Source organism: Rhopalosiphum maidis, chromosome 2, assembly GCF_003676215.2.
Source record: "Rhopalosiphum maidis isolate BTI-1 chromosome 2, ASM367621v3, whole genome shotgun sequence".
Classification (NCBI taxonomy): Eukaryota; Metazoa; Arthropoda; class Insecta; order Hemiptera; family Aphididae; genus Rhopalosiphum; species Rhopalosiphum maidis.
The window spans coordinates 19002471-19022811 of NC_040878.1; the positions used below are offsets into that span (position 1 = coordinate 19002471).

At 31.5% G+C, this 20341-nt stretch overlaps 1 protein-coding gene across 2 annotated transcripts in view; it reads right to left on the reverse strand.

Annotated features, from left to right (window-relative positions):
• LOC113553508 (follistatin-related protein 5-like) overlaps nucleotides 1-20341 on the reverse strand; it is a 121375-nt gene that overhangs the window by 41460 nt on the left and 59574 nt on the right. For both annotated transcript variants that reach the window (XM_026956875.1, XM_026956874.1), the window contains exon 3: nucleotides 2238-2469. In XM_026956875.1, the coding sequence (XP_026812676.1) occupies nucleotides 2238-2469 (232 nt within the window). The remainder of the gene's footprint in view (nucleotides 1-2237; nucleotides 2470-20341) is intronic.

A 20341-nucleotide genomic window follows, 5' to 3' on the forward strand; every position in this document is an offset into this window, starting at 1 on the left:
CGCCGGGATACCGTTATTTTCTCAATATTTATTTAGAGTCTGGGTTCTTGTCGTTATTATAATAATAATAATAATAATAATAATAACGCAAAAACAAAAACACCAGCAGACCCGAACGAATAATATAATATAACGCGCGTTCTCGCGTAACGCAAACAATTCGTCTGTTTGCCGAAATTATACGGAGTTGAAAACATCGCGCGAATAAAATAATTAATTCCGCCGAGAAATTTTCAGCGGCACGTTGAAGTCAAAACCATATCACGCCGTCTAACCCCCAGACGAGCGGCGAACCGATTGTAAAAGCCAAAAGGGTTGATCCGATGTACCCGCCGAGTGCGGACATTATGACGTACTACGCTGCATTGCGTTTTCTAATAATACAATATTATATATTATTATGTTTTCTTTAATTCCGTGTCAACCGGCGAAAACATTATCCCAAACGTTGCGAAAATAATACCCGCGACATTGTTGCTGCGTACACACATATTATTATGTATTAATATGTATTATTTAATGACCATATAATACGCTGTCTAAGTTAAAATTATGTATGTTTAGCGGCATGTATATTTAATGAATTATCTCGTATTGTATACTGTACGTCGCTCTCGCCCACGGGACATTAAATTCATCAATAAATAAATAAATGAATATATATTTATACGACTACCTACGTTATGTAATACAATAATAATATTATAACACAATGTACGCGATAACTCCCGGTATATATACTGCAGTGTCCGCAGTCACCTTTCCCGCGGAATGATTTCAATTAATAAATACCATTGTATATTCCAATCGGCTACGAAAATGCCGATCGATTTTAGACGAATAAATGTTAATATTATTTTTTTACACGCACATGCAGGGTACGTTCTGTCCCGTTTTTCCAGTTTTCTCATTAAAATCCTAAAAATAGTCGTGCAAATTCTTGCTACTGGTGGCACGCAAATTATTCGCATGTTTTTTAAAAAAAAAAAGTTCAATCGCGAAGGGAGGATATTACATGTACACTACACTAATGCTTCAAAACAGAAAATCGCGGTACCACGTCCATCTAAATAATAATAATTATTATTATTATTATCATATGTGTAGCCTGTATTACACATTGTTAAAATCATTATTATTTATTTAATTCGAAATTCATGTCGCGAACGGGTTCGTCATCTGGTCTGTATGCTGCAATATTAAAAGTTCGAGCCATTCGATGTTAATTAAATATAATATGTACAGTAAAACTTTGAGCGAGTTTATAACTATTAAGGTACTTGTGTGTCCTCTATATATTGCATAAAAGCGTGCAACTTAAATGCTTTCTTGCAGAGAAATGACAATACTGCGTATTGTAATTAAAATTGTTTCCCAAGTCCGGGGTTAAGTTAGGTATATAATATGTATTTAGAACGGGATGACTGACTGGTCGTGACTCGTGTATATCGTATATATAGGTATAATTATTTATTTTCGCTCGTTTACACAGAATAATATACGTTATACATATTATATAGACTATAATATAGAGGAAGATTGTTTTATCGCACAACACCAATCGATATTTGGAAAGCCGTTAGATTGTTACTGGTTGGTGGTTGGACATCTAAGGTCAGGTCAGACGATAGATAAATTCGTAAATGATTTGGGGTTAGGTTTAGGTCAGGTTGGCATAGCGTTGTCCATATATAACATTTTCCAAATATCGAGTTATAAAATATGTACAACAATAATATTACCGAAGTGGCGGTGTTGGCTACACGAATATTCGAAGAACGACGACGGCCGCGGCCCGCGACCATACATAATTTATATATTATATTGCTGCAGTAACACCCTTCAAAACTTTGCAGGGACCGCGTGCGTTTCGTGTAACACATTGTTCCAAAGTCTGGTGATAAAAAATGCTCTTTTCGAGGGAGAAAAAAATTAGCGCTTTGCACGTCTACGGAGGTTACGTTATCTATCATCATCTGAGTGTTCGGAGGCTATTATGCCGTCCGTCGGACAACAACGTTTAGTGAACGGGGAAGCTTACTGTAATATAATGGTGAGCGAGTATCCACGACAGAGTGGTAAGATTTTTTTTCGCGATTACACTGTTTTTTAATTTTAATTTTTTATTTTTCCAACGTTCAAGACGAACACTATTAAAAATACCGTGCGCGTAAACATATAATACCGTGCGTATCGTCGAAAACGAATATTTTAATTGCCATTTTATAGGTACTTACTCTGTTTTTCCAACACTTCGGCTGACTCTTCGCCTTCTTCGTCACTTTCATCGCCGTCATCGTCGTCATTTTCATCGTCATCGCCATCGTTGTCTTCCACGTCTTCGTCCGATTCTTGCACGTACTCATCGCCGGGTTTGACTGTTGGCAGCAACAGAGTACCGTCGTCGGTCACCGACACCTGCGTGTTACTGCTGCCGTGAATTTCCTGAAGCCTATGATGCCGCGATTTCTGAAATACGAAAAAAAATCTGGTATAAGTTACATGGTCTTTGCTCTTTGTAACTGTCGAGCCATCATAGTTGTACACTAGTGGCTTTTTAATAAGAAAAGCGATTTATTTCTTCAACAACATAATACCTGCAGGCTGCAGGATTTGATTTAAAGTAAGACCCTAGCGTCCTAAAATTATTCTTTTTCCTTGCGTAAACGAATAAGGATGTTTAATTTTTTTTTTTGATTGTTATCTATTGTTTACCTATTTCTTGCATCTCACTAAATATTTGATTAAAAATACTTAATCGCCACAATATTTGCTATAGTGACTTGAATCGTATTTAATATACAACTTTTTTTTTTTTTTTTTTAAAAATATCGTTTATTTTATACAAATGGTTATATAATTTTATAATTTATACCTATGAACACGACACTGTGACTGTAATATACACATTAATTAAATCAGTGTATGGCACATTAATAAGTATTTTAGTTCAAAAGTACTTACTAAAGAATATGACTAAAAAAATAGTAGATACTATATATTATTCACAAAATGATTCTATTGTTATAATAATACATTTTTTTTTTATAGTATTCATTAATTTATAGTACTTATAAATAAAATATAAATTTTAATTTTGACTTAAAAATAATGACAATTTTAATACCATAGGCATTAGGCATAGATAACAAGAAAAAAAAGTGATATGAAAACACTCAATAAAAAGTGTATAATGTACCTTGTTACTTAACAACTGATTTTAGAAAAAAAAATTAAATTAAAACGAGCTTCTATTGTAGGACATTGTTAATGCTAAAGCAGGTCATGCCTACGGGTATAATGCGTTTTTTGTGACATTTTATTAAAATGTTAGAAACCTCCTAGAGACCTAGACTATACTTGGGTATTACTATACATTGACTGTCTATGAACATTGAACACGCATTCATAATAGTATAATACAATAATAATCAATGTTCAGCATTAAGAAAAATATATTATTGTTAGTTAATGACCTTATGGCTTATATTATGTTATATTGCATGCCAAAATTAAATATATTAAGCATATAAATTAACATATCCTGTGTTTTTATTGAATTTAACTCTTCCAATTATCAATAATGGTCAATACCTAAATATTATTAAATACCTACTTAAAAAATCTTATAAATGACAATAATTTAATGTATAATTAACCTGTTGGATACTCGTTTGAAGGAACTGAAGTAATATTTAATTTCAACAGATACAATATTAGTATTAACTTTCCAAATCCGTTTAGACTTAATGAATTCGTATATATTTATAACCGTTCAGAATTAATTAAAATTAATCGTCTCTTTTGGGAACCTTAATAATCATTCAGGTTGTTCAACCAAAAACAGTTGAAAACAAAGAAATCGAAGTGAGAGACCGTTATCCAAAAGTCAAATATAGAGTAAAATAAAATTTATAATTTCGTCACGAACTTTAATGGCCAATAAAACTGAAACTTAAAATTCTTTTCCGTTTTCTCCCTTTCTTTCCCGTTGAATATATTTAAATTTAGTTATTTTAATCATTCAGACAAAATACCTTTACATTTGTTATTACGTTCTAACTAATAAACTCTATACTCTATCCACTCAATCCATTCTATACTCAGGCTAGTAGAGGGCATTAAGCTTGAATTCCATTCTCCAGTTAGTATCATCTACGTATAGTATGCATTTAACAAACATATACATTTTGTTTAATTATTACAATAATTTATAACCATTTAGATAAAAATACATATGAGTAGATACACAGAGTTACAAATTCTTAATATATATTAAACGTATATAGCAATATGTTTAAATTTTAAAATATATATTATACAAGTATTCAGCCGCAACTTAAGATCAAATTAATTATTATTCGTTTGCTTCGAATGTGCTAAATATGAACAATAATATAATATACAGGTAGTATAATTTTATAAATTTTTAAAAATACGGTTTTTATAATTATTATAACTGAGAAATGGCATAGGTGCATACTATAAACCCAATACAAGAACTCGATTTAAAATAAAACAGCTAAAATCTATATTTTAATGCTGAACGCGTTTATACAGTATGTATAGCCTATGGGTACCCATATAATACATTTTAACACAAACTATATTATGCGAGACACGGTAAGTGCTAATTATATATACAAATAGCTATACTTATAGCTATAGAGTACAAAGTCGGCAAATATATATACGCCGGTACCAAATACGCATACCAAATACGTAACCGAAATATTGGACGTCTGGTTAGTGGTTAATATAATATTATTATACGAACTGTACGTAACATATAATAATATATTAACAGGTATATATCGGATGGTGATGGTAATCGCATGTGAAGTGTCTCTAAGTGCATAATATATTACACATCGACGATCGACAGTTTCGGAATATATTATGTGATTATAATATAATATGCATTATAAGGATATAATATAATAAATCATTAAAACAGGAACAATATAATAATGATTATGGATTTGTTTGTCAAAAACGAGGGTGTATTATTATTTCAAATGCCGAGCGGCTTAAAATAGAGTGTATTTCGATGATGTGTTCCGCGATAGTTTTAGTAAACATAACAGTCGTAAAACCATGAAATTATTATTGTACGGGATGTTATATAATCATATTGTTATTATGACGTATGTAATATTATGTATTTGGTTAGGCATAATGCGTATAAAAGGTGGTACTTATATTAATCGAAAACGTTGAATATTATAATATACACCCATTTATCGTTTTTAGAATGAGCGAATCACGCATTTAGATCACGATTTTACCAATATCGGTCAGACGAATACAAATTTACTTTTCCCGAAATATTTGAATTGAGGTGTTGAGCACGCAGCTACGTGCACCCGTGTAGAGTGTAACAGCAAAGATGATGAGTTGATGAGATGATATGACTGTGACTGAGAGAATAACGAATGAGCATTAGTACCTACAGTGCATAATATTATATTATTAGGAATGGACGATTTTCGGAAAGAACATTTCAGTGTGACAGAACTTGAAAATAAAATGTAAATAATATAGAACCGAATTGGCAGATCACGTGATCAGACACAAAGACTGTAGGTAAAAGCGTTCGTGGACGCGCGGGAATGCGGAAAAGACTGCGACTAGAATATTATAATTTATAATATTACGTTTATTATGTATAATCTATACATAATACTCGACACGATAAAATTCGTCACGTGTACGAATTTCGAACTCGGAAACGAAAACGAAAACCGATCGATGTGAATTGCTGTGACATTTTGGTATGGCCGATGACCGAGAGTTGACAAATATTTACAGTTAACTTTTTTCAATTACTAGCTATGCATATTAATCGTATAAATAGAGATATAGTAAAATGTTAGTAGGGAAGCTTAAAGTTGTATAGCTATCATTTAAATATGCAAATAAATTTACATAATCACACAATGCTTTTAATATTTTTTTATCATAATTATAAATATTACCATAAAACGTATAAATGATAGTTCACATTAGTTAAACTCTCAAACAAATTTATTATTCTACAATTGCAACAAATCAAAAATATGTTAAAAGTTTTTTATCGAACACATCTTTTAATAAAACCAATTGTTTGATGGGGTTAGAATAAAAATAAACAACTTACTGTAATATAGTCTTTTAAATCTTTTGTCATTGACTAGGATATTATCCTTGTAAAACATAAATTTAAATAGCTGAGAAATCACTCATTTTATTTTTATTTATACATTGAATAACATCAAGGTTTTCAAAAAATATTTAACATTTAACAATTAAAAGTAAAAAGTTTTGTTTTCATTTTAAGAAAAAAAGTTTGTACCACCAAAAGATACTCCTTAAATCAGTGATTATATAACGCCGTGAACATGGTGGTGTGCCGTGAGCTTGGAACTATTGATTGTTTTTTTTAATCTAAAAACGATCGAAAACGTTAAATCATGCTTAAAACATTGAACGAGTATATTGTAGTGTGTCGTGATTCCAAGGAAACGTTCATAAAATAATAAATAGATGTGCAATTGGATCGTCTATTAAATATTCTATTTATAGTTAAATTATACAAGCGTGTAGTCATTTCTCGTATTGTAAATATTATCCGACAGTCGGTGACAAATTTAAGACCTTAATACATCTGTAATGTAATAGAACGTTACATATTACAGAGAAGTTTGGTATGCCGTGACAATTTTGTGATGGATAAGACAAACAATTTTTTTTTTTATAGGAGTTGAGATAATCATTCCCTTAAAATATGAAAAAATAGTACTATTTAATAATAATAAAAGTCTTTAAATATACTTAAAAATTTCAAAAATTAGAATTTGAATAAACACATAAAATAAAATAAAATGGAGCTAATCAAGTTTAGTGAATCACCTTATATATATATACATAAGTATTATGTATGTATAAATGTGTCATGTACCTAAAACGAAATCCCATTCGTTCGAAACCTTAATCTTCGCGTAATTGATTATTCTCAAACATAATCAAATCCCGTCGAGTAGGTAGACACTGGAGACAACACCGAGCACAGAAACAACTCAAGCGTAATATAAACACCAAGAGACTGCTTGTTGTTGTCATCGTCTGACAATGATACAATGATAATATTATTATATATTATATGCCTCGCATTCACAATCAAACAGCATTTCAAGTTTGGAGAGGGATGGCTGAGAATGACTTGTGTTCGATCTGATACGTCATCATAATACATTAAGTAATTAAGTATATGCAGATACATAAATAATTAAAAATCGATCACTATATTTTATGAGTACACATTTTTTTTATTTTTGGCAAAAGATTAAATTAATATATATTAACATAGTTTATAAATTATTATACAACTGGGTATAATGTTTAAAAAAGAAAAATAATAAGCCCGACTACTAAAACTTTACCAATTTTTTTATAGATATTTACATAAATACGTAATAATTAATGATAATATGTAATGCTACCTCTGACAGGCAAATCGCCAAGATGTTGGCCAATATATATAATATTGTATTTGTTATATAAATTATATTCAATGCACACTAAATATATATATTTAGTCGAAAGATATTTTTCTTCTGGGTAGGTTTAAGCACACAACTATTTTAGCTACTATAATTTGTACATAATATTTTCATTTATTTCAGAAATATTTTTGATGAGCTTTTTTAATTTGTGGGGAGACTTGAACCACACTAAAGCCCCTATTCGTGTAATTTCATCTATATGATCGTAGTATACGAGATAACCGCACTTTGCATAGATACTATTCTATATGCATTACATCTTCATACCCTAAATAATATTCAAATATTGTGTGTAATATTATAAAGGTATATTTTATTTCTACATGTACTTTTGTGTGCACTATGTTTTGTCGTTAAACCTACAACAAATTGGTCTCAAGACTATAGAACGACGATTTAACTTATTGCAAACACTACTTAATCTCAAAAGAGATAGATATTCTATTATTATTGTTGTATTTATGAGTAAACGTCTTTTTTCCGAGCATTATAGTGATATTATAGAAAATTTATAATAATGTTTTTAGACCTACGAAACACAAACAAATCGATAGGCGCATAATACACGAAATGGACTCCGATCGTCATGCGAACAAGCGTCGACTATTTTGTATACGTTAAGTAATATATGTATATGTATGAAAAGACGGACATTATTCGAATTCCACCCTCATCGAACCGTCCCCGAAACTTTTTCCACTGCCATTCTCCGGGGACTAACGAGAAAATCGTCGTTGACGGTGGCGGCGGCGGCGGCAATAGCACACAACCGGAAATGTGATCAAAGCTTTATATCTTATATATTTATACATACTGCCGCTTTTCGCTGTCTGCACCGGCGCATAGTATAATATATCTTTTTCTTTCCCGTTTTCAGACTACGTGCATTTTGCTTTCTATAAATTTTTGTCGCCGTCGCTATTATGCCGTTCGTTCGGGATGGTGGGAGGGGGTAAGGGAAAATAAATTCGACAAAGTTCTTGACGTATGAGCGACCAAAAACCTACAGATACCTTTCCGCTGCCGCAGTCGTTGTCGTCGTTAGGCCCGTCATCGAGGGGGTGTATGATTAACCACCATCGCCGTCGCCGCCATCTTTGGTACGACTGCAGTTGCCACTGCCGGTAGTCATTATCAATAGACCGGAAATAGACGTAATGTTTGTGGATGAGAAATTTATGTCGTCGTCTGTTCATAAAATATAAACGCAGCACCGTGCGCTCGACGGAACTTTGCGGTACATTTAAAAATGATAATAAAAACCAAATACGAGTAATTATTAAAATAATTTACGGGATCGCATCTCTATAACAAAACCCTATTGTGGCATATCCAAAAAAATGTAAGCCGCAACCATGCATTATTTCTGAAAGTTGATTAGTTCTTCATGTATTATACTCATAAACTGATAGTAAATGCAAACGAAGTAATTATACAAATTATCCACTAAATAATTTACAGTACAAAATGAAGGAACAGAAGTTTATATAATTCCACAGGATATTCCTTAAATATTACAAAAAAATTCGAGAATTCGAAAATATGATATTTGAACATATATTTTTAAACATTTAAATAAATTCATTATTAAAGGAAAAAATGCTTGGTGAATCTATCTATGTCTATAAAACCATTTATAATATCAATAATGTCCCTACGTGAACAAATAACCTTGACACGTAAAAATATAATATCGATTTATCATATTATGTTATACGCTCTTGGAAATGTACACTTAAATTATTGATTACTGTTAAATATTAAATGAAACAGCTGTACGGTAATTCTATTTCAATATTGACCCCTATTGTTCTGATTTGTACGTGTTATATACCTACGTGATGACTTACCTACACAGAAAATATATTTGTTTATGTTACATTATTTAAGTATATACTACATAACATGCAGTTATGTTAATTACAATAATTAGTGGTTTGTGGTTTGGGATAATTCGTGTATTGGGATGTATTGTAATGCTTATCTTATATAGTTGTATAGTTTCAATTCAGTTAATCTATGTAGTTGCACTGCGCTATAATATATTGATATGATATACTTATATCATAAAGAAAATAATAGAAATATTGAATACTCAAATTTAATTAAAAAAGTAACATTAAAAAATGAAAAAAAAAATAATTTTAAAATTAATAAATTGTTTGAGTCATAACGAGTACTATCTACAACTATTTTGATAAAAATATGTATTCGATTAAAGGTATATATATATTATTTTGCCGGATTCTTAGTAAAATCAATTTAATTAAATCGAAGCGTACAAAAATGTATTCCTTATGAATGTAAAACAAACCAATTTTTCATATTTCACATCGTTCAAATTATTTATTGTTATTTTGCTATTTTTACTAAAACAAGGAAATTATTTAATAGTGATAATTAATAGAATATATATGTTTTTTATATACTTTTACATTAGTATCCCAGCAAAAGTTTCATGAAACCACTTTATAAATTAGAATGTAAAGCAAAACGATACTTTAAAGAAATATATTTTTTTTAATTCTCAGTATAAGTATAATCAAAGTGAACGAAGCATGGCGAGTATTTCAAACTTTTATTACCCTTCTTCGGTTTTATTTGTAAAATTGTTAATGTCTACCTATGCGCATACATTTTAAATAATATAGTAGGTACTTATAATTTTAAAATAAAAACATTTTAATAATATATGAGTATTTAAATAATTTTTTAACGAAAAATGTATGGTTTAATTCAGTTAATGAAGTGAGAACCTGCTATTCATTAAATATAACTTTTAAAATGTTTAAAATGCAATAAATATTGTAAAACTTAAGTTATGATAATAGTTTGAATAATAAATTGTAATGACAACAACATTTAAATGAATGATTTATTTACATAATGGTTCCTAAAAATGTTTGCATAATATAAATTTTTTTGTTGAAATTATTCTATTAGCTTGTATTTATTTTAAATACGTTGATATGACATGGTTTTAAATTTGAATTAAATATTAAACGTTAAGATGGTCGATAAAATATTTTTGATCTTTTTTATCATTAATATGAAATTCGCAAATACAAATATAAAGACTAAACAAAAGTAAAAAAAAAAACACACATTTATAAAAATTTTAAATCGTTATTTATCCCAGTAAAATATTTCTCAAGTTAATTTATTAAAATATTAAGTTTTATGAAAATTATTATTGTATTGTAGTCTGTCTCGACTTTAAATACAACCTATAAGTTATGCAATACAATAATATAATATAATATATTATAGAGCGTATATTATAGTGGCTTTTGTAAATATTTTAGAATTTGAATTATTAATTTTTATTAAATATTTAAATAGTTGTTATAAGTTTTCAAGTTTAGCTGAGAGTATAGTACTTAATGTATACAAAGGAAAGACAAGAGATGAGACATTCTGTATCTAAACGTAAACTCGGTTACATAATTCCAAAGTTGTTATTTAAATAATTTTATATTTTTAGTTTTTACATGGTGGAATGTTTTAATTGCGTTGAGTCTTATATATTTGTATTTAACATTTTAATATCAGCAGTGTCCCTCTTTTATTTAACAAAATGATATAAATACTTCACATTTTTAAATGATATCCTACATAATTTATTTTAAATTTCAATTAATAACAATAATAAAGAGAAAAAAATGATGCAACATCATTATAATTATATTTATACATAATGCGCTGGGATACTTTTAGACAAATTTGGCCAAAATAAAATATTTAAATACAATGCATTTATAATGACAGTATAATAATGTAGTATTATTGTATTATATATTAGAGTATAAACATCAATTGGCAGTCAATGGCCAAGATTTCGAGGAACATTTTAATATAAAAATAACACAAAATCTCTTATCAATTAGATAACAACTATATTTACAACAATAATGTCATTTATTTTTTCGTCACGGTGTCCAAAATATGATAAAACTGATGCGCTGGTAAAACTGCTAACATAAACAATTTGATTATGTTTAATTAATATTTTGTTATTAGTATATTTTTTGTTTTTAATTTACCAAAAAAGGATTAAATACCTGGATGTATGTATATTAATTATTTAATGTAAAATTAAATTTTTTTTTAATAAACTACTTTACAACCTTAAAACGTAAGTATAACCCACACAACGCTAGAAATATAAATATATGAATTAAAATTAATTTAAATGGGATGGTAAGTTGGCGCAACATATTTTTAGTAATATTTTTTAATAGAACCCACGTACCATAAAATACAAAACATAAAAGCTTAAAAAGGGACTAAAGCTAGAAAGTTCATAAACAAAACAATGATTTAAGTTTTATATCTACGTTTTGTTTTTAAAGTTACATTTTACACTGGAAAAGCATACAGTTATAATAATTAAACATTGCGCTACACTTTGTGCACCTCAGTGAATGTAAATATATTTTAATAATACAATTTTTTACGCCATACGCTTTAATAGTCAAATGGAAATCATCTGGAAACAACAACAATTAGTTATTATGTTAATGAAATCATCAAAACTAAATAAATAATAATTGCTTTTAGCTAATGTTTTTTAGATATATCATACACGCGAACACATTGTACACCATCAACAAATGTCGTTTCAGATGAGTTTTTTGAATTTTAATTTTGGTCAGGTTTTCATTAAAATGAAACGAAAATAATGGGTTGACTGCTCGGTTAAACTATATTGCTGCGCGCGTGACAGGGCTTTTAATCGGCGGTAATAGACGCGCGCAGAAACGGTGTCAAAATTGTTTTTATTTGTAATTTAATATTCGTGCTCGGAGAAGATTCTCGGTACCTAACATTAACGCGACTTACTCGGTCGGCCATGATAATAAATACACATTATAAACATTTTCAATCCAATATCATTGATGGTTAATTTTTTTCTCGGACAAATCGATATACCCACCTAACGACAATACGCGGAATGCATAACTCGTTATTCTTTACTTCGGATAATAATATTTTGTGAACGTAGCTTTTAAGTAACGCAATTATCGTGTTGACAATAATAACGTTCTTTGGGGACGACAAAAAATAAATAAAGCCAACAGAAACATAATGGAGATACGACTGCGAGGCTACGCGCTATGACGAACGTCTGCTGCCGTAGTCGCAGAAGATACGGTGTGCAGGTGAAGATAATTATATTGTTATATAACGCACAACTTGCAACAGCCGCCTTAAACATGTACGAAAATTTATTATGATTGCACCGTTATTTATTAAACCGGCGATGGTCCGCGTCCGATGGCATTAAGAATATTGCGCCCGCGCGCGTCAAACCACTCTTAATGCCTACCCGATCGTGAAAAACCAATTGCGTAATGACTCCGCGGTGCACGCCGTACACACAGGGTGTATCGTTCGAAACACTCGACAATATTTGAATATCGAACGGTCCACCGGACACACATTACTGTAATATTATGTTGTGAACGTTAACGTTTTATGATGTCATACTCGTCGTAATAATCATAATATTATTATTGTAGTAAAAATGTAATACGCGCGTACCGCCTATTTATTATTATTCATAATGCGGTGGCGGGCACCGGAGCGAGGATAAGAGTATATTTAAAATTTTTTAATATCGTGTGCCGCCGTCGTTCCCCGGGCATCCGGGCGGTTTTAAACAACTAAAAAAATAAAAACGAACATCGCGATCGAAAATCACGCACGGGAAAAATTGTGCACATACTCGTACATATATATATAATATTGTGTGTGATGGGTGTGCGCGTGTGTGCAGATTTTTCGTCCCCAACGGGACTTTTCTCTCACGGCGCGCTATCGTCAGACCGTACTATATATATGGTGCTCTTTTTCCCGCCACCGCTCGCCGCTCGCCGTGTGCCGCGCTAGGGGTTTCCCTCCGGCGACAAAACGAAAACCGTCGGACCGGAAAAACGGGTTATAACTCACTGCCGCATAATATATGCGTACACATTCGTACAGGGTGAATCTCCGTGAATTCGCGTTTGTTCGTTTACCGAGACGAGAAAACCCGGAAAACGCGACGGACCACCCTGTACGCGTAATGATTATAATATACATATTATGTATATGCGCCACACCACTCCGCGGCGTCGCCGCCGTTATGTGATTTCTTATCTCTCGCACGCCTCAGCCGAGAATATTAAACGCTGCCGTTCGCTATTAAAACGCCTTCTCCGCGCGCGCAGCGAGCGACGATAACAGTGCGGCGAGTAGGTGGTAGGGGCGGGTGGACACTGTGACGGTAAGTGTACCGCGGCGAGATAGGGGTGTGAGCGAGATATGGGTTTTAGGGAGGCCGAGGGTCGAACTTTGACTATCGATAATTACGGTCGTAATCAATCTCGCCCCGCGAATCCGGTGGTGATTCGGTGGCGATGAGGCGGCGGTGACTGACGACCGGGCGGGCACGTCGCCAATTCTAAATCAACCGTTTATCGGATCTTTATATCATATACGTACGTATATATTGTGCACCCGTAAACCGCTCCGAAATTCGAACTATATTAGAGGCGTAGAAAATACACTGTAGTGTGTTTTTTTTCGTCTTGGAAAATCGTAGAGAGATTGATGAAATTTATCGCCAGATTTCGAAGTTGATTATAAAAATACATTATTCGAGTATGATGTATAAAATTTGATAGGTACGTTATACGCAATGCGATACTGTTTTCTCTCCTGCAATTTCGTTCGGAATCGTTTCGTTTTCGAAGAATATTTTGAAAATATTATGAAATTAAAATGCAACAAAAAAATATAAATATATTAGATGCTCTACGGTGTTTGTTAATAAATCATTCTGGAATATATTTAATAAACATGGTTAGTATTAGGTTAATTTATTATCGCGTAGGTACCTACAAAAGTACAAACATTAGTTTCAATACCTAACGCGAACGAAAAAAAAAAACACTCCTATTGTCCATATTATGTATGTATCTATACGGAAAGAACATAAATAGAAAACAGATAATATTTTTCTGTTTAATGAAAACGAAACGTTAGACCTAAGTTATATATTATATTATTATTACAGTTTGAATGAATAAACTGGAATTTCCAAGTACCGGATTAATTTATTAGAGTGCGGTTCCTCTTTTGAACACACAACTATGTAATATAATTAGACCCGCCAATAGAATAATATAAAATTATTATTATTACTATTTGTAATTACGAATGTATAGTTACCGATTTTGACGGACTAACGTATATCGTAAGTATACGGTGTCACGGAACACAGTTAGTAATACTCGTCGGTGGAAAAAAGTAATATTTTTGTAACTCGTAATACGATAAAAGCCAAATTCCTGATATACACTGGATTAATGGAAAGGGGAGAAAACAAACCGAAGGGTGCGACCCACGCACCGCTTGGACGGTGGTGGCGATTTGGACGGTTAGTAGTAGCGAAGGGTGGTCATGGCGCCGTGAATACGTATACGTGTCTGGTATAGTGGTACAGTAGCGTAATAAGATATGTTCTTTGGGAGAGCCTTTGCACAATTCAAGAACTGTATTGTTACTTGAAAATTCAAACAAATTATAAAATACATTGGTTATAATGATTATAAATATAATTATATTGTCTTTGAAATATTTATAATTTTAATCAAAAACGGATAATTTAATCACTTCGCGTAAACATATACTTATAACTTATAAGTACTATACCTATATAATTTGACTTAATTTAAAAAATCAAGTCTACCTTTCACGGGCTCAAACATAGGTGCACTATGACGTTCTCATATGATAACATAAATATACGAATGTAAGGAAATAAAATTAAATTCACCAATGTTAATCATGGACCACGGTATCTATTATTGCGCCCTATATAGGTATTAATAAAATATGTAATAATTATACAGTAATTTATTAAGAATTTTCAATTTTGGTGAACAACTGAATACAGATATAGTTTAACGCTGTGGGCCGTAGCTATTATTATTATTATTATTATTATTGTCGTTATTATGTAATTTGTTGTCTTTTATTTTTAATATGTTAAAAATGTGTTTATCTTTTGTAAACTAGTGTTAAGTTTTGATGGCGGCCAAATTATAAAAACTTTATAATTTAAACGAAAAAACATAAATTTTATGTTGCATCGCGCTGTTGCTGTTGTTGTTATAATACTGTAGATCGCAATGAAATGAATACGTCGTAATAGCTAATAACAGAGACGTAAGGCGCGTAAGTCGTTTCGTTACTATCGTCGCCGGACTCTGAGGGTCGTCGATCTCGTATCTTACCAGACGGAATTTTTTTAGTTTCCAGTCCGTGTACACATGACGAAGAATGCATACCCAAACATAATCACCACCACTACCCGGCATCGCCGTCATCGTCGTCATTCGAAGTCGCCCGGTGGTGTACTGGCGCGCGATTTTACGATTTCCAGAGACTGTGTGCGCAAAAAGCAATAAAACCCTCGGGAGTCTGTCGAACGGCCGTCAGCTCTAAATCGTTACGACGACGACGACGACGACGACGACGACGACGACGACGACGACGATGCCGTTATTGCGCGCGGCGGCAGTACCCAAATTAATGGAGCACACATCCAGTTTATATGCAAATCGTATCTATCTATAATACACATATATATTTATACGCGCACAGACATGCATATATGTTCACGGGTGTATATTAACGTATATATTCTTCGGCAATGCATACAATAATAATAATAATATATACGACCTTTCTCTCGCACGCCATAAATATAATAGACTTATACGCGCAGGCCAAGTTCATTAATATACCCAAACGGCTAAAGTACGAGCAGGATAGATCCCGTCGGTATTTTATATGACCGCAAATTATTATATCATTATAATACTGCGCGAGACCGCCAGCCAGCGACACAACGGCGATGGAGATATTCGTGACGCGCATTCGACGAATTTCCGAATACCTAACTATACCTCATAGTTTATATAAGGCGTAGCTATACAGTATACAACGCGGGCGTAATATCTGCACCCGCCGTATTAATACGCTGTACACGACCATTTTCGGGACGGCCCCCGACGACCGATACTCCGATTCCGAAACGCTATTCGATTAGGTCATTTGTGCGTATACAACACCGCCGCATATCGGCAAATCGTATATAGACATACCTAACAATATACATGTACCGTACGAATGTATAATATTCGAGTTTATCAAATTAGGCATTCGATAAATATATATATATGTCTTTTAATTGGCGGCTGTAAAGAGCGCGACGGCGCGTATATTTTCTCTACGCCGCCGCCGTCGTCGGTTTTAATTACGGCCACGGTCCTACCTCCCCGTGTAGTACTACCATCACCGTGGCCCGTCCTCGGAGTTTCGACACCGCCGCTATCTCCGCGGTGGTATTTTATTGAATTTTCAATTCCCCAAAGTTGTTAGAAACTTTTACTCTGCGGTGTAAAAGCAAACACCGCCGGCGGCGGTAAGTCGATTTTAAAGGTCCGCAGACACGTTTAAACGTCATCGATTATTATTATTTTTGGATGCGTGCGGTAAACACGTATATTGGCTTTAGTTTTCTCGTGCAACGATAATACGAATATTCATCCAAATAAGGGACGATAGTAAAATATAAATGTCGATCGATAGAGGAAACACAATAATGTTATTGTTCTTTATATTATATTATATTTTGCCCGTCCTTTCGTTTCGGTATTTGCAGTTAGGTATCGAGTTTTTTTCAGACTCGCTGCATGCACGCGCATATGACGTATACTTCGTGTATACATTATATATATATATACGTATTGCCCGTGGATATTTTTATAACACTACTACCATATCTTTAAGTTCGGAGGTCAAAAAGTTTGAAGTTTGATATTCGGGGAGCCAGGAATTTAAATATTATAATAACAGCATATATGTACGCGTGTGTTTTAATTCTTGGATGAACCGAAACACAGTAGACCACGAGTACAGATAATGATAAAAGTTTGGAATAAATACATTTTAAAATGGAATCGAACGTTAAACGGTTGTTTTACGGAATCGCTGTCAAGACAAAAGCTTATTGGGATAAACTTCGGCAGCAGATAGGTAAATGGGGAAATAAATTAATGGATATAAATGTACATAAATCTGTCTAATAAAATATGTAAGACATTGTATGTGACTGTAGTTTATTAACCAGCGAGGTGCCCACTTAGTTTTATATTAGTTTCCCTTTATTTCCTGTAACAAAGCAATAAAAAACAATAAGATTATACATTTGACATTTTCCCTATTAAATTTACCTTACTTTATCAGTCAGTAGTGAAACACGACGGTTTTTAGTATTTTAAATAATTAAATGTCCGCACCATTGCTCTCTTAAAAATACTTAAATTTAACTCTTAACACAATTAACTTTTGTATTTATTTACTAAATACAAAATTAAAATTTATACTGTTTATAATTACGAATGCATTTAAAAAACAAACTGATTTGTTTTAGTATTTGTATTTAACTAATCGATATCAATGTACGTTATATACATACTAAAACTAATCGCAGATTCGAAAATTTTCTGTTTACTCAGAATTGTTTACAAACGATCGTTACTTTTCACTTTCTTGGAATGAAAAAAACATTGACTACTTGTATTTATAATTAATTAAATATTGTGTCAATAGGTGGATAAAGTTTACAACAAAACAAACGTATATTAATCAATCACCCACAAAAATAAATCATTGCAAGAATGAGGTTAATAAAAAAATTATGACATTATGAAAATACTATTATTTTAAACAAAGCTGAAAGTAACTACTTAAGGATGAAAATCTATTTTCTATATTATTAGTTATTTGTATACCCTAATAAGATAACATTTATGAACTTTTCTTTTTCATATAAAAAGAATTTTAAAAATTGAGTTTAAATAAATAAGACTTATTAAGACAATGTAATCTTCAGTTTATGATTTCATTTTAACATATTGCACAAATAATATTATAATCCACTTAAGGTGTTAAGATAATATTAAATAGGTACGTACTTCAATTGGTTAATTAGTGATTAGTATAAACAAGTTATACGATATATAGAATATATTAGTATTATTCTTTCTCATGCGATAAATCAGGTTAACTTAAAGTCATAAACAATAATTTCCTTATGCTAAAAGTCCAATAAATCACATTAAAACTATAAAAACAATAATTAAACTATATGTATTTTTTTATTAAAAAAAGTTTTAATTATAAACTTCAATATAGATTAAAAGGTTTCCAGAATAACTTTTCTAAAACTATAATAAATATTCTAAACTTCAATAAACATACTGAGTACTGCATGTAGGTTTATATAGTAAATGTATTGCCATGTGTTCCAAACTTACAGCAGTACAGAATTTCAACAATTTATCAGCTTGAAAATTACTATTTTTCATGTTATTCAAGTATAACATAATTTCTTTTGTTAATAAAAATAAAAATATCTGATCATTTTTTTTTTTTAAATTATAATTAATAAAACAAACGAGTGCAAACCATATATATATATTGGTACACAATTAGTATTTACTATCCAGGGACTAGTTTCACAATTCACCAACGTCATATTATGCAATAATCAGCAAAAATCGGGAATGATGGCAGTTTTTTTACAACTGTGTTATAACGAGCTAATATATTTTATATACATATATATATTTGATATGTTATCCCCTAGGATATTTAATTTTTTATGTATTAATATATTATTGAATAATTCAATTATTATTTTAATTTTATTATTTCAAGAACTAAATTTTTTATATGATTTGATAATATTTGACTTTAACAGTAGGAGGCATTCATTTTTCACAGGTACAAAAATAATTAATAACGTACACACATTTCATAACTAAACAAATTCAAAAGATAATAAAATAGCACTATAATAGCCTTTAAATTAATGCAGTTGGTTTCGATCGAAAATAACAATCCTGCACATAATATATTCCCTATTTCACTGCACTAGTATTATATGATGTCAAGCTTTAAATATATAATAATGAAAAAATGACAGAACATTTTTCACAATAAAAGTAGGATAAATTCGATTCATTAATCCCTGTCAACCTACAACCGTCCGGCACTCGATTCACCAGGCTATTTGAGCGCATTTTTGGGGACAGTCGGCACAATACACATATATATATATATATATATGTGAACATACAGACAGAGAGTAAGAATTCGTCGTTTGGCAGCGGATAAGACGACATACGAGTGAGTATTATAGATCCTTTATATATATATGTGTGTGTGTGTGTGTGTGTGTGTGTGTGTGTGTGTGTGTACTGTGTATATTATAAATCATTTGAAAAATAATGTTTATCTCTCACGATAAATCCATATCGTTTTGTCTCGTATTTGGTAGGTAAACACGTTGATCAATATTGTAGGTACAGTGTAGTATATAATATTATGACATATCATTATTATACGAATAGTGGAGGAAGTCCGTATATATTATACAATAAATATATATAATATACATGGTTCACATCCAAACATAACTAGCAAGCAAGCGTTAAACGGACGTCTACCTCCCTTCCTCCAATCCGTACGCCCTACACCTTATATCTTACGAGCAGGAAATCGTATTATATACTGTCGCAATGAACGTCGGCACAATGCTGTTCGTAAATATATTATTATATGCCTATACACATTACATATTAATATATATAATATATTATGTACACGTCGTGTTTATATAGGCTTTTCGAGGAAATGGGACTCGAGGCGAATAATTCGAGAACAACTGTACGTATATA